Source organism: Gadus chalcogrammus, chromosome 15 (assembly GCF_026213295.1).
Source record: "Gadus chalcogrammus isolate NIFS_2021 chromosome 15, NIFS_Gcha_1.0, whole genome shotgun sequence".
Lineage (NCBI taxonomy): Eukaryota > Metazoa > Chordata > Actinopteri > Gadiformes > Gadidae > Gadus > Gadus chalcogrammus.
The window spans coordinates 25554502-25566988 of record NC_079426.1 but is presented as its reverse complement, the minus strand read 5'-3'; the positions used below and the strand labels follow the sequence as shown (position 1 = coordinate 25566988).

The 12487-nt window shown below is 43.0% G+C and overlaps 1 protein-coding gene across 2 annotated transcripts in view; it reads left to right on the top strand.

Annotated features, from left to right (window-relative positions):
• The window catches only part of LOC130404410 (DNA helicase MCM8-like), a 66098-nt gene extending 55049 nt beyond the window's left edge, over positions 1–11049 (top strand). For both annotated transcript variants that reach the window (XM_056609117.1, XM_056609118.1), the window contains exons 14-21: positions 2202–2262; positions 3710–3790; positions 4406–4601; positions 5138–5354; positions 5658–5867; positions 9039–9115; positions 9302–9491; positions 10634–11049. In XM_056609117.1, coding sequence (XP_056465092.1) covers positions 2202–2262; positions 3710–3790; positions 4406–4601; positions 5138–5354; positions 5658–5867; positions 9039–9115; positions 9302–9491; positions 10634–10726 — 1125 coding nt within the window. In that variant the 3' untranslated portion in view covers positions 10727–11049. The remainder of the gene's footprint in view (positions 1–2201; positions 2263–3709; positions 3791–4405; positions 4602–5137; positions 5355–5657; positions 5868–9038; positions 9116–9301; positions 9492–10633) is intronic.
• Positions 11050–12487: the final 1438 nt, after the last annotated feature.

Here is a 12487-nt window from a genome sequence, read left to right as displayed (position 1 = left end):
AAACATAATTGATCTTTTGACGTCCTAATATGTATTCATAGAACATAAATCAAATACTGGTAACTTGATTAAGAAAACGTTATAAGTAACTCATTTTTTTCATTATCCTATTATTTAATTATATTTTTAAAAAAAACTACAGTTAGCCTTGTAATAGCCCACAATGTAACAACTTAATATAATGTATTAAAGAAATGTATTAAAAAAAAAAACATTATGTAAGAAAATACTGGCGCATTTTTTGCCATAACATAAAAATTTATTACATTTGGGTTCACTTAAATACCATATGGAGCAAAATAAACTGTAATGTAATAAGTGAACCAATTGTAATGAGGTAACAGTATCTTACAAGCCTTGATCACTGCACAGTCTGACACCCAGATATAACCAGATTAGAGTTTCGAAGAAAATCTTGATATGTTACAGTTAAACTTCATATTTAAATAGAAGAATACATTTTACTGTATTTGCACTTTAAAAATAGATGTTTAGCCACTAATAGCATTTTTATTTAATAAAATATTGCAAAGTTTAATGAATAAAAATATGTTACAGTATCCATCGAAGTAGAACAATAAAATGGTGAACAAAAGTTGATAGATGAAGACCCTATACTGCTTCCTAGAGGTTCAGTGGTGGAACTCCTGGTGGGGTGAAATGGTTTCTGCAAAGATGGGGCTGGCCTGTAGAGTAATGGAGCTCAGGTGACCCTCTGAACATACAGTTGATCCTCACACTCTTTTACTTCGTCTTACTCATCAAAATAGGTTTCCTATATTTGCAAGACCGTATTATTCTCATCCACTGTGATCCTACAAAGAGAAAAGAATAACTTTCAATGTAAATCAAAATCTGGTGAAAATATTTAAACCAGGGAAACATGTGAACATCATTGAGGCCCATGTGGTGGAGGTATAGGGCCATAAGAAGACATGGGAAATCGAACAGGAATAACTAATTATAATGGTAGTGATAGAATTTTGAAATTACTTATAAAGTAATGCATAAGAGAACTATGTATAATTTGTCACAACTAGAATTTTTAATAATACATAGAAAATATTGTACGTCAGAAATCTTTACGTGGAGAGGGTTTAATAAATCTACACATCAGAATTTCTTGAACCTTACATGGTTACCCTATGGGGTCGTGAACTATAACCCTAATGTGGAATGAGTCTGTGATAACAGGGCGTTTCCTTTTAAATTGATCCAAAATCACATCTAATATTTCTCATATTTCAATATCTAGTGGGCTTTTAATTTGAAACTACACATCAGAATGTCCTGAAACTTATTGGGTGACACTATGGGGTCGTGAACTATGACCCTGAAATGGAATGAGTCTGTGATAACAGGGTGTTTCCTTTTAATTGAATCCAAAATCATATGTAATATGTCTCATATTTGAATTTTGGTGGGCTTTTAATTTAAAACTATGCATCAGAATGTCTTGAAACTTATTGGGTCACACTATGGGGTCGTGAACTATAACTCTGATGTGGAAGTCTGATAACGGGGTGTTTTCTTTTAAATCTCCAAAAACTACGGTATTGGCATAAGCTTACATTTTTCAATTAGTTGGGCTTTTATTTTGAAAGTACATATCACAACGCCCGTACATTTCCTTTGATAGTATTTGCTTTTAATGACTGTCTTTCGGCATGTACCAGACAAAACGCACCTTGTCCTAATCCCTGACATGGTCATGACAAATATTTGAGGAATGTTCCTTTTTAAAATGGAATGACAACAGGGAAAACTCTGCAATAAGCACTCTAATGAATAACAGGCAATGGCATTAAGGACGCTAGGAGGAATTGTGTCCATACGCTATCTAAAGAATCATACCGCTAGATACAGAGCACCATTCAAAGTCATGTGGAGGCAAGATAGGGCAAATTGACTAAAGGATCTGTTAATTGTAATAAATAGTCACAATATTGGGCCGCTAAATAATCACAATTATTATTTTTGTCACAATTGTTCAGCCTTTCTTTGCCTCCCAGAATTGATGTAGTGTATATTAAAATTACATTAGATATCATGTACACAATGTGCCATTTGTTCAGTGTGTGTGTGTGTGTGTGTGTGTGTGTGTGTGTGTGTGTGTGTGTGTGTGTGTGTGTGTGTGTGTGTGTGTGTGTGTGTGTGTGTGTGTGTGTGTGTGTGTGTGTGTGTGTGTCTGTCAACTAAAGGCCTTGTGCAATGTGGCTCCCAGAGGAATCTATGTTTGTGGAAACAGCACCAGTACTTCAGGTATGTCTTATGTGTATACATCAGTGGCGGCTGGTGGTTTTTAAAGTGAGGGAGGAAGAACTGCATGCTTGGTTGCCATTGGCCTGCTTGCGCTGTTAGTGGCGTATCAGCCACTGGTGTCACGCCAAATTTTGTACCGGGTGCCAAATTTGTACCGGGCACGTCATCCATACGTAATCCATTCCAAACCTGCCTGGCAACAGATGATCGCGTCGTCCGTTGCCTGGCAACGGACGATCGCGTCGAATGAAGTGAAAGGTTCACGAACATTCGCAAACCTTCAAGCTCGTTCATTCGCACTTGTTCATTGACCGTGACAAGACCGATAAGATTGACCGTGACAAGACGGATAACACTTACACTTACAAATTACATTTATTAGCGTTAAATTTGATTAAACAATTAAATACAATACAAATATAAAGTAAGAACAAGTGTTATCTAGCGATCCGTTTTCTGTATTATGTTATTTCGTCTTTGGCAACATGAGCGCGAATGTTTTTTGAAACCCGCTTTAAACACTGTTTACTAGCTAAATTTGATTAAACAATTAAATACAATGCAAATATAAAGTAAAAACAAGTGTTATCTAGCGATACGTTATCTGTATTATATTATTTAGTCTTTGGCTACATGAGCTCGAATGTTTTTTTAAACCTGCCCGGCAACGGACAACCCTTACGTAACCCTTACCGGGCACGTCATCAGCTGTCCGTTGCCAGGCAACGGACAGCTGATGACGTGCCCGGTACAAATTTGGCACCCGGTACAAATTTGGCGTGACAGTGGCATAAGAATGTGAGACTCAAGTTGTTTCAGGTACTGGTGAACTACAAAATAGCAGGGAGGGATAATTATGTGAATGTGATACAAATCCACCAGTGGCAGCATTGTTGTTTGAAAGCTGGTGGGCAGCATGACTTGGACTACAAGGTCAGAAGGAAAGGATGTAAAACTAATTAGTCAAATCAGGCCTACTCTTGATTTGTAAAACTAAATAAAAAAATCCTTTCCACAATATCAAACAGAATGCTCAGAGTAACAAACAATTAAAAGAACAAGAAGAACATTATTTCACAACTATTAGCATGGGCTGTAAGCCTAACATTGTTTGAGGCAAATGTGGATGTTAATGGCTGTTTCAGAATGTTGGTCATGGGTTTAAGCCAATTAAGATTGAGGGACTTCATTTATAGAACAAGTCAATCCTCCTGCAGCTCGGCCACGGGGACTGGGCTGCGGGAAACAAACATTACATATACAAAGGCACTAAAGTAGTCATATTTAAGGGCATTAATTCATTAGTAGTCTTGGCAATCAACATTTTTTATTCTCAACAATGTTAAGGAGGATCTTCCTTCCTCTCCTCACTGGAGAAGCCTCCACTGGTATATATGCATATATACTGTATGTGTGTATCTTTTGTGATGAGTGTTTGTGTGTTTAGGGCTGACAGTGAGTCTGTCTCGAGACCCGGGTTCAGGAGACTATGCACTGGAGGCTGGAGCTTTAGTCCTGGCTGACCAAGGTCTGAGTTGGTGTCTGTTTGTGTTGGTATGCGTTGGCATTATGTTCTTCCTCTCCTTCCATTGTCTTCTGGCGTCAGTCTCTCCATTTAGCTGAATCTCTCATCTCTGATCTCTTGGACGTACATCTTCATCAACCGTTGATGTCTGAATATTATAATTAAAAATAAATAAAGTGCTAAAAAATAACAACTGAAACAAGAACAGTCGATGAATCTGTACCATTTTTACTTTGAAAATATATACATTTTTAATCTTTTTGGAGTTTTTTTGACGTCGTAGTTAAGGTGGCAGGCATGTGTGGCTTACTGCTGTGGGAAACCCTTCATGTGTATGTGTTCTCATGTGTGTTTGTTCTCATGTGTATGTGTTCTCATGTGTGTTTGTCCTCATTTGTGTGTTCTCCTGTGTGTGTCCTCTGGCAGGGCTGTGTGTTCTTTGGCAGGGCTGTGTGTCTCATGTGTGTGTCCTCTGGCAGGGCTGTGCTGTATCGATGAGTTTGACTGTAGGTGTTCTCATGTGTATTTCCTCATGAGCGTGTCCTCAATTGTGTGTTCTCATGTGTTTGCTCTCGTGTGTGTGTGTGTGTGTGTCCTCCTGTGTATTTCCTCTGGCAGGGCTGTGCTGTATCGATGAGTTTGATAAGCTGGGCAGCCAGCAGCAGGCGCTGTTGGAGGCGATGGAGCAGCAGTCGGTGAGCCTGGCCAAGGCCGGCATCGTGTCCAGCCTTCCCGCCAGGACCTCCGTCGTCGCCGCAGCCAACCCAAGCGGGGGGCACTACAACCGCTCCAAGACTGTGTCCGAAAACCTGAGGTAGCCCCCCCCCGAGCAACGGCGTGCACACTGTGCAAACACGGCGGAACCTCAGGGTTTAGAAATGAATGAGCCCAACCTAATCTCCAAGCTCTCCTCCCGTTGCTCTCTGAGGATCAATCTTGCTTCAAGCACGTTGAAAGGCTCTCGTTAAAATGTAAAAAATGATATGATGATCGGATTAGTTCATGACGGAATTGGAGCGCCACATCAACAGAATCTCAATACGATGGCGGCGTCTGAGAAAAGTGCAGCAAAGGACGTAGTCATAACCATGTAGAAATTTGCATACTAGGCTTTTCTCGCATGTGGAAATGAATTACTGCCCATCTAAGGCCAGACTGATATTCATCTCTGCTCACACAATTCTAATGTATTGGTATTCTAGATATATAAACTGAAAAAAGTGGTTGAAAGAGTGTGGCGTTGAGGGAAGCCCTTGTCCACGAGCTCTAGACGAAGGGATGGCAAGGTCAGCAGAGGAAGGATGTGTTTTGTGTGTGCGTCCCAAAGAATGGTATTTTGTGTGTGTCTAGAATGGGCTCTGCTCTGCTCTCCCGCTTCGACATCGTCTTCCTGTTGTTGGACGTCCCGGAAGAGTCACATGACCGGCTACTGTCGGAGCACGTCATGGCGACCCGGACAGGGAGGGGTGGGGTAGGCAGTGCCATGGTCAGCAGAGCCAATAACAGCCAATTGGAGAGTTCCTTACTCCTGGAGGCCTCGGAGGCGCCTCTATCGGAACGGCTGCAGGTGAGAGAGACCATCACATGACGTTATCTGGTGGAGACGCAGGGACGCAGGGAGCAAGACTATAGGCGAGAATCCACACTGAATTATGTCCTAAAGAATGAGCTCATTAAACCGGGCAGCAAACTTTTTGCATTTACGATGTGGGGGTCGATTTAACAAAATTATTGACTTAACTAATGAAACTTTCATTGACCAAAGTTTGCCTGCCGACAATTTCTCCTAGCACAAGGCTAGCCGAAATATATATTCATTTATTCTGAAGGATGCCACCCACTGAGGGTCTAAATCTGTTTCTGGTGGAAGGTGCCTGCAGGCGAATCTGTGGACGTAATCCCGGCCTGCTTGTTGAGGAAGTATGTTAGCTACGCCCGGCAGTACGTCCACCCCACCCTTTCGCCTGAGGCGGCACAGACCCTGCAGGAGTTCTACCTGTCCCTCAGGGTGCAGGCGCAGTCGGCAGACTGCACGCCCATCACCACCAGGCAGCTGGAGTCTCTGATCAGGCTGACCGAGGTGAGGTTTGATCAGTAAGAAAAGAGAGCTGGGTCTGGGTCTGGGGTGGTCTGGGTTTTTGGGGGACCGGGTCTGGGTCTGGGGGGGCTGCGTCCTGGTCTTGGGGGGTCTGGGTCTGGCGGGGGGGGTCGGGTACTGGGGAGTCTGGGTCAGGGGGGTTTTATGGTGCCCTAAGAATTCACTTCACTTCGCCAAAGTTGACATATCTATAATTCGAAATTCGTCCCAGCCTTTATACCACAGATACTCTAGGGTCTATAGTATATAACCGCGTTGTCTGATTACAGTTTAATTCATTTTTCACAATTTACCAGCTCTCGTTTTGAAGAATAATCACGTGCCATTCATTTCAATGGAAATCGCGACGGTCTATAATTTCAACATAAAGTGTACATATTTATAATTCGAAATTCGTCCCAGCCTTTATACAGGGTGTCCGCGGAGGTCTTAAAAGTCTTAAATTATTTTTTTCTAAATTTAAGGCCTTAAAAAGTCTTAAAGGCCTTAAATCTTTGTCGGGGCAGGGTTATTTAATTTTTTTTTTTTCTCGCGGGACTTTTCGGGAAGGAGATGTACGAGAGGCTACTTTCTTGCTAGCTGCATATATAAACGGATGTCTGCGCGCTTGCTAGCTATTCTGCAACAATGGGTAAATGCAAGTTCAACGTCAGTTGGCTGGAAGACGTCCGTTTCCGAGGTTGGCTAGCGTCCGTTGCCAACCCAGAACAGGCCAGATGCATTCCGTGCAAAAGTAGCCTACATTCAAGCTCGGCACCATGGGGATTAAGGCTGTCGTCAGCCATATGCAGAGCCAAAAACATAAAACCTCTGCCAGGAGCCACACACAGACCCAAGCCATTTCTACGTTTTGCATCTCTGCCCCGGCGCCACCGCCACAGACGGTCCGCGCTGCTAGCACTGACCTGAGGGTAGCATTTGGTGCGACACCAACACTGAAAGCGGAGGTGTTGTGGATTCTAAACAGTCACAGTGGTCAAGCACCAGTCCTACAACTCGAATGAGGGGATAGGAGATCTCTTTGGTTTGATGTTCCCTGACTCTCAAATCGCGAGCACCTTTACTGCTGGAAGGGACAAAACGGCGTATATAACTCGCTTCGGACCAGCGCCTTTCATCCGAAACGAGCTAATCTGCATCGTCAACAAGGCTGATTTTGTTTTGATATTTGAGACGTTGAACCACGCCACTAAAAGCAAGCAACTTGACGTGCACGTCCGATATTGGGTCGGAGATCGAGTGCATTCCCGGTACTTGGGCTCGCAATTCATGGGGCCCCACATATATGAGGGTAAAAGGGGTGATGATACATAATATTTTTTAGACAATTTGCAGAATCTTTTCACTTACGAATTAACACGGTCGGCTATTTTTGCCAGCACGCCACCCTAGCCATATTATGGGCAACCGTGTTCCCCTTGGCTGTGATTTGAACTTTGAATTCCTCGTAGGAGTTCATAATAATACATTGCTCGCCTTGGATGAAATACACCGCTCTTGCGTGATTTTTTTTGCATAAGGGTGAGTCAAATGACGCGAGAAACGCCCCTTTTATGTGAACGCGCATTGAACCTAAAGCGGAAAAACCTGGTTCAACTAATTTAATCTAAAGTGAGCGTTGTGGTACCATTTAACTGTGATTGCGAGTTGCGGCTCTGTCGAGCCAGGTTTTCCCAAGAAAGCCTGGGTATGTTCAACGAGGTTCGTGGTATACCCCCCAGGTCTTACTGAAGGCATTTATTTAATGGTGAAAATATTATTAATCAGTGGCGGGAATATCGACGGTGCAACCGGTGCAGCTGCCCGGGGGCCCAGACGCTGTCACCCCCCTCTCAACAACTCAAAACTTGGGTGCACCATAAATACGTGCTGGTGCACCCAAATAAAAAATGTAGGCGCACCAGTGCACCCAAGGAAAAAGTTAGTCTGGAGCCCTGGAGTATCACTTTATGTTCAATAAACAGACAGATAGTAAACTTGAATGAGTCTCATTGAGTGACACACATGCTATGCTTGGGTTGTAATACAGCGGGATCCCCCCCACCATCGCGGGTTTAAGGTCTTAAATTTCATTCAAGGTGGTATTAAAAAGGTCTTAAAAAGTCTTAAATTTGACTTGCTGAAACCTGCAGATACCCTGTTATACTACAGATACTCTAGGGTCTGTAGCATATAACCGCATTCTCTGATTACAGTTTAATTAATTTTTCGCAATTCACCAGCTCTAGTTTTGAAGAATAATCGCAGGCTCGTTTCAATGGGAATCTCGACGGTCTATACTTTCAACATAAAGTTTGCATATCTATAATTCAAAATTCGTCCCAGCCTTTATACCACAGATACTCTAGGGTCTATAGTATATAACCGCGTTGTCTGATTACAGTTTAATTCATTTTTCACAATTTACCAGCTCTCGTTTTGAAGAATAATCACCGCGCCATTCGTTTCAATGGGAATCGCGATGGTCTATACTTTCAACATAAAGTGTAGGCTACATATTTATAATTTCAAATTCGTCCCAGCCTTTATACCAGATACTAATAGGGTTGATAGAATATAACCGTGTTTTCTGATTAAAGTTTAATGTAACAGTAAACTGACAACATCGCTAATTAACACCGCAACGACACAGAGATAACCATGGCAACCGGTCAAACAAATGTTCTTTTTGCGATCATTCTGCACGCGCATCCACCGTGTTGATAAACAAATAATCCCCCAACACACATGGCCAAATCCCCCTCCCCCTCCTTCTCCCTCTCCCGACACACAAACAGCAACTCGAGGATATCGGTTGTGGATATCGGCCCAATTTTACTCATTGGACCGATGCCGATATTTAAAAAAATTACGAACACCGGCCGATACCGATATTAATGCATCCCGAGTTTTGATTGTTCTCCACAGCGGTCTGAAGCGCCCACCAAGAGTATAAACACTGGGTGGACTCCATCTTGGCTCCGATGAGCTTGCTCACTCAGATATTGGACAGTTATGAGGTTGCTCCATGGATGGACCTGTCCTCTTGTTTATACACCAGCAAGGTGTTATTTACAGAAACTTAAGATGACTGAAGAGGGCGGAAAGAATGAATACATAAATACAATTCATTAATTACACTGAATGATGCAATAACCCTGTGTGTGCGTGCAGGCCAGGGCGAGGCTGGAACTCAGAGAGACGGCAGTAAAGACCGATGCTGAAGATGTAGTGGAGATCATGAAACACAGGTGGTCACCGTAGAAACAAGGGTGTTAAACTAGACCGCTTTGGAATGCTGTTGTTTATAACTGTGTGTGTGTGTGTGTGTGTGTGTGTGTGTGTGTGTGTGTGTGTGTGTGTGTGTGTGTGTGTGTGTGTGTGTGTGTGTGTGTGTGTGTGTGTGTGTGTGTGTGTGTGTGTGTGTGTGTGTGCAGCCTAGCCGATACCTACTCTGATGGGCTGGGCGGCCTGGACTTCCAGCGCTCCCAACTGGGCTCGGGGATGAGTCAGCGCAGCGCAGCCAAGCAGTTGGTCAACGCGCTGCACTCCCACGCTCAGAAGACCAATCAGAAGCAGTTTGACATGCAGCAGCTAAGGTCGCTGGCTGAAAGGCTGAACATACAGGTAACAGCCCATCAACGCAGAGGGAACACATTCACACTGAATGGTAGACCATATACTGGATGTTAAAGATCCAATATCATGCTTTCTTAGGGTTAATAATATGGAGGTACTACTAGAATAGGGTTACATGCCTGTATGTTATAATGACCCCTTATTATTCTCACACTGTTAATTTTTTGGAAAACCAATTCAACCAATTCTTTCAAAAATGTTCTATTTTGTATCATGTCGAGGTTCCGGGAGGTTCGGAAAAGGAGGAAAGTCCTTTGAACACTCTGTTTGGTCCGGGTTTTCGCTTAGATTCGTGCAGAAGTAAAGCAACCCGAATCCTCCGAGATCATGTCACAACAATGGCTGCCGATTGCATTGATAGACTAAAGTGAACTTGCAGCAAGCAGCACTAAGAAGCGGACCCATTCTAACATTTGCATTGCGATACATTATAGCTTACAATTATAAACATCGCCTGATTAAATTCTCGCTCATGTTCAACCATCACAAGGAGTGCTAATATCTGATCAGCAAAGAAGTGCAAAGAGGTCCCTGCGGGCATCCATACTTTTAGTTATGAAGTCTAGTCTCACAAACAAACTTTTTTCAGGTTTTATGTCATAACCTACAAACTTCTGAGGGGCTTTTCCTGAACACTCTTATTTCGGAAGACGGGAAGGTTTACGTAAAGACACGCAAGAGCTTCCGAACCTCCGAGCTGTTTTGAAGGCACATTAAGGCCCCCCTACGAGTAGCCCAGTCTTCTGTGATTGGTCAGCACGCCCACTCTGTTGCAATTGGTCGACCGCTTTGCGCATGCGTCGGCAAATTCACGCCCCCGAGAAGTTGTAAACATTGCGTGTAGCCATGAGTCAGGGACCGCTGCACATCAGAACTGCCCATTGCACAGTCTGATGTCACACTGTTACAAAAGTAAAGTTTGAGCGCCAACAAGCTGTTTCACACACTTAGGAGGGGCGTTCTCGTGGGCACGAATATTCCCCCTGGCTCAGACTTAGATTTTTCTAGTTAAGCAGACGTAAAACATATACATACCTCATATACCATTTAATAGCATGATATCACCCCATTACCATGTATGTCCGCTTGTGTTATGTGTGTGTTCCTTAATCGTGCTCTTTGTATTTCAGGTGGTGGACTTTGAGGGCCTGATCAGCTCTCTGAACGAGCAGGGCTTCTTGCTGAAGAAAGGAGCAAAGTTGTACCAGCTGCAGACCATCTGATCCCCCACTATCACACACCGCTGGATTTGATCTCAACCCTCTCTCATAATCAGTTTCTACTGTGTTACTTTGACAAACATCTACTGCTGGATGTGTGGCTCTTATTGGAGGTGCGATGGTGGTCATCTCTGCCTAGACATAGATTTCAAACATTTATATGAAGAGTTGAATGGTTTTGATGGCTTATTAAATGTTGCGTTACAGTGCGACACTTTTATAGGTTTGTTATTTATTCATTATTTCTGATTTCTTATAGTAATTGTAAGCCTTATGATCAGAATACAAATAAAATGGAGTTTGTGTTTGAATTGTGTTAGTGTCTCTGTTGGAGGTGTAAAGTCCAGTTAACAGCAGGGGCCTTTAGGGATTCTGTTTTGCATAGGAAATTTCCTTTCCTGAGGAGATGACCGAAGTACTTGGAGGAAAAGTGGACGGTTCGAATTCTAAAAATGCTTAGGAAAGGTCCCTCAATGAATCCTTTAGCACCGGTTACTCCTGAGCAAACTTTTCGAAAGCAAAAGAGATTGGAATCCCATAATCCTTTACGGCGGCAATATTTAAAGCAACAGGCCGCCAACAAAGTTGACCGACTCTACGCGAAGATGCACGAGAGGCGCGGTAAAGCAGAAGAAGAGAAGAAAATGCAATTTAGAATATTGGCTACAGTTTCCAGAAAAATATTATTTGAATATAAATTAATTTGTGGCTGGTGTTTAAGCACACAATATACACCGTAAGAAAATAAATGCCAGCTTCACATTTAAGAGAATACTTGGGGCAGTTAACTTCATAAATTGAGCCTCTATTTTTTCACATGTGAATTGGGTTTCAAGTGGCCTAAAATATTCCCGCTTGTTCAAGTCCGACCTCGCTGTTGGCGACACCGCTAGACGCAAGAGTATGGAAAGCCAAGAAGGCCACAATCCGGACCTAGAATGGCGCGGTAAAAGTGCAAATCCGTACGGTTTGGCAAAAATTCCGTACGGATTTGAATGACTAATAGCCGCGGCTATTAGTCATTCACTCCGGCTATTAGTCATTCACTCCGGCTATTAGTTTTTCACTCCGGCTATTAGGTATGCAGAACGAGCCCCTCCCTCTTCTTTGCTTGACCGCTAAAAGTTTGAAGGCTGTCTAACCGATCAGAGCTGCAGTGCCTCGATGTTTCGCTGTAACATAAAGCTGTGTTGTCTTTACTAGTTTCACTACAATGTAATGACCACCATTAGCTAGTGGAAAATACATTTGTGTCTAGTAGCCTACAGTGATATAATTGTATATGTTAGGCTATATATTGAGATGGCAGTGTGCGAAATACCCGACAATATTCGGGGATGTCCTCATCCCCAGATTGTTCTCGATATGCAGTCGCCTGCTAGGCCATAACATTACATAACATGAACTGAATAAATGCCAGGTATATAGCATATCGGAGACGGGCACACAATCAGTGCATTTGCAAATGAGAGCCTGCAGTATGACCGATCTTGTGACATGTGGTCGGAGAGAGTCGTGTGTGTGTGTGTGTGTGTGTGTGTGTGTGTGTGTGTGTGTGTGTGTGTGTGTGTGTGTGTGTGTGTGTGTGTGTGTGTGTGTGTGTGTGTGTGTGTGTGTGTGTGTGTGTGTGTGTGTGTGTGTGTGTGTGTGTGTGTGTGTGTGTGTGTGCAGAGCAAGTTGTTGAAGGAAGTGTTTCTATTTGACGTTACAATATTTCATGGATGCAAGCAAGCCAAGACGATCAATCTCTATATCTATAGCCTA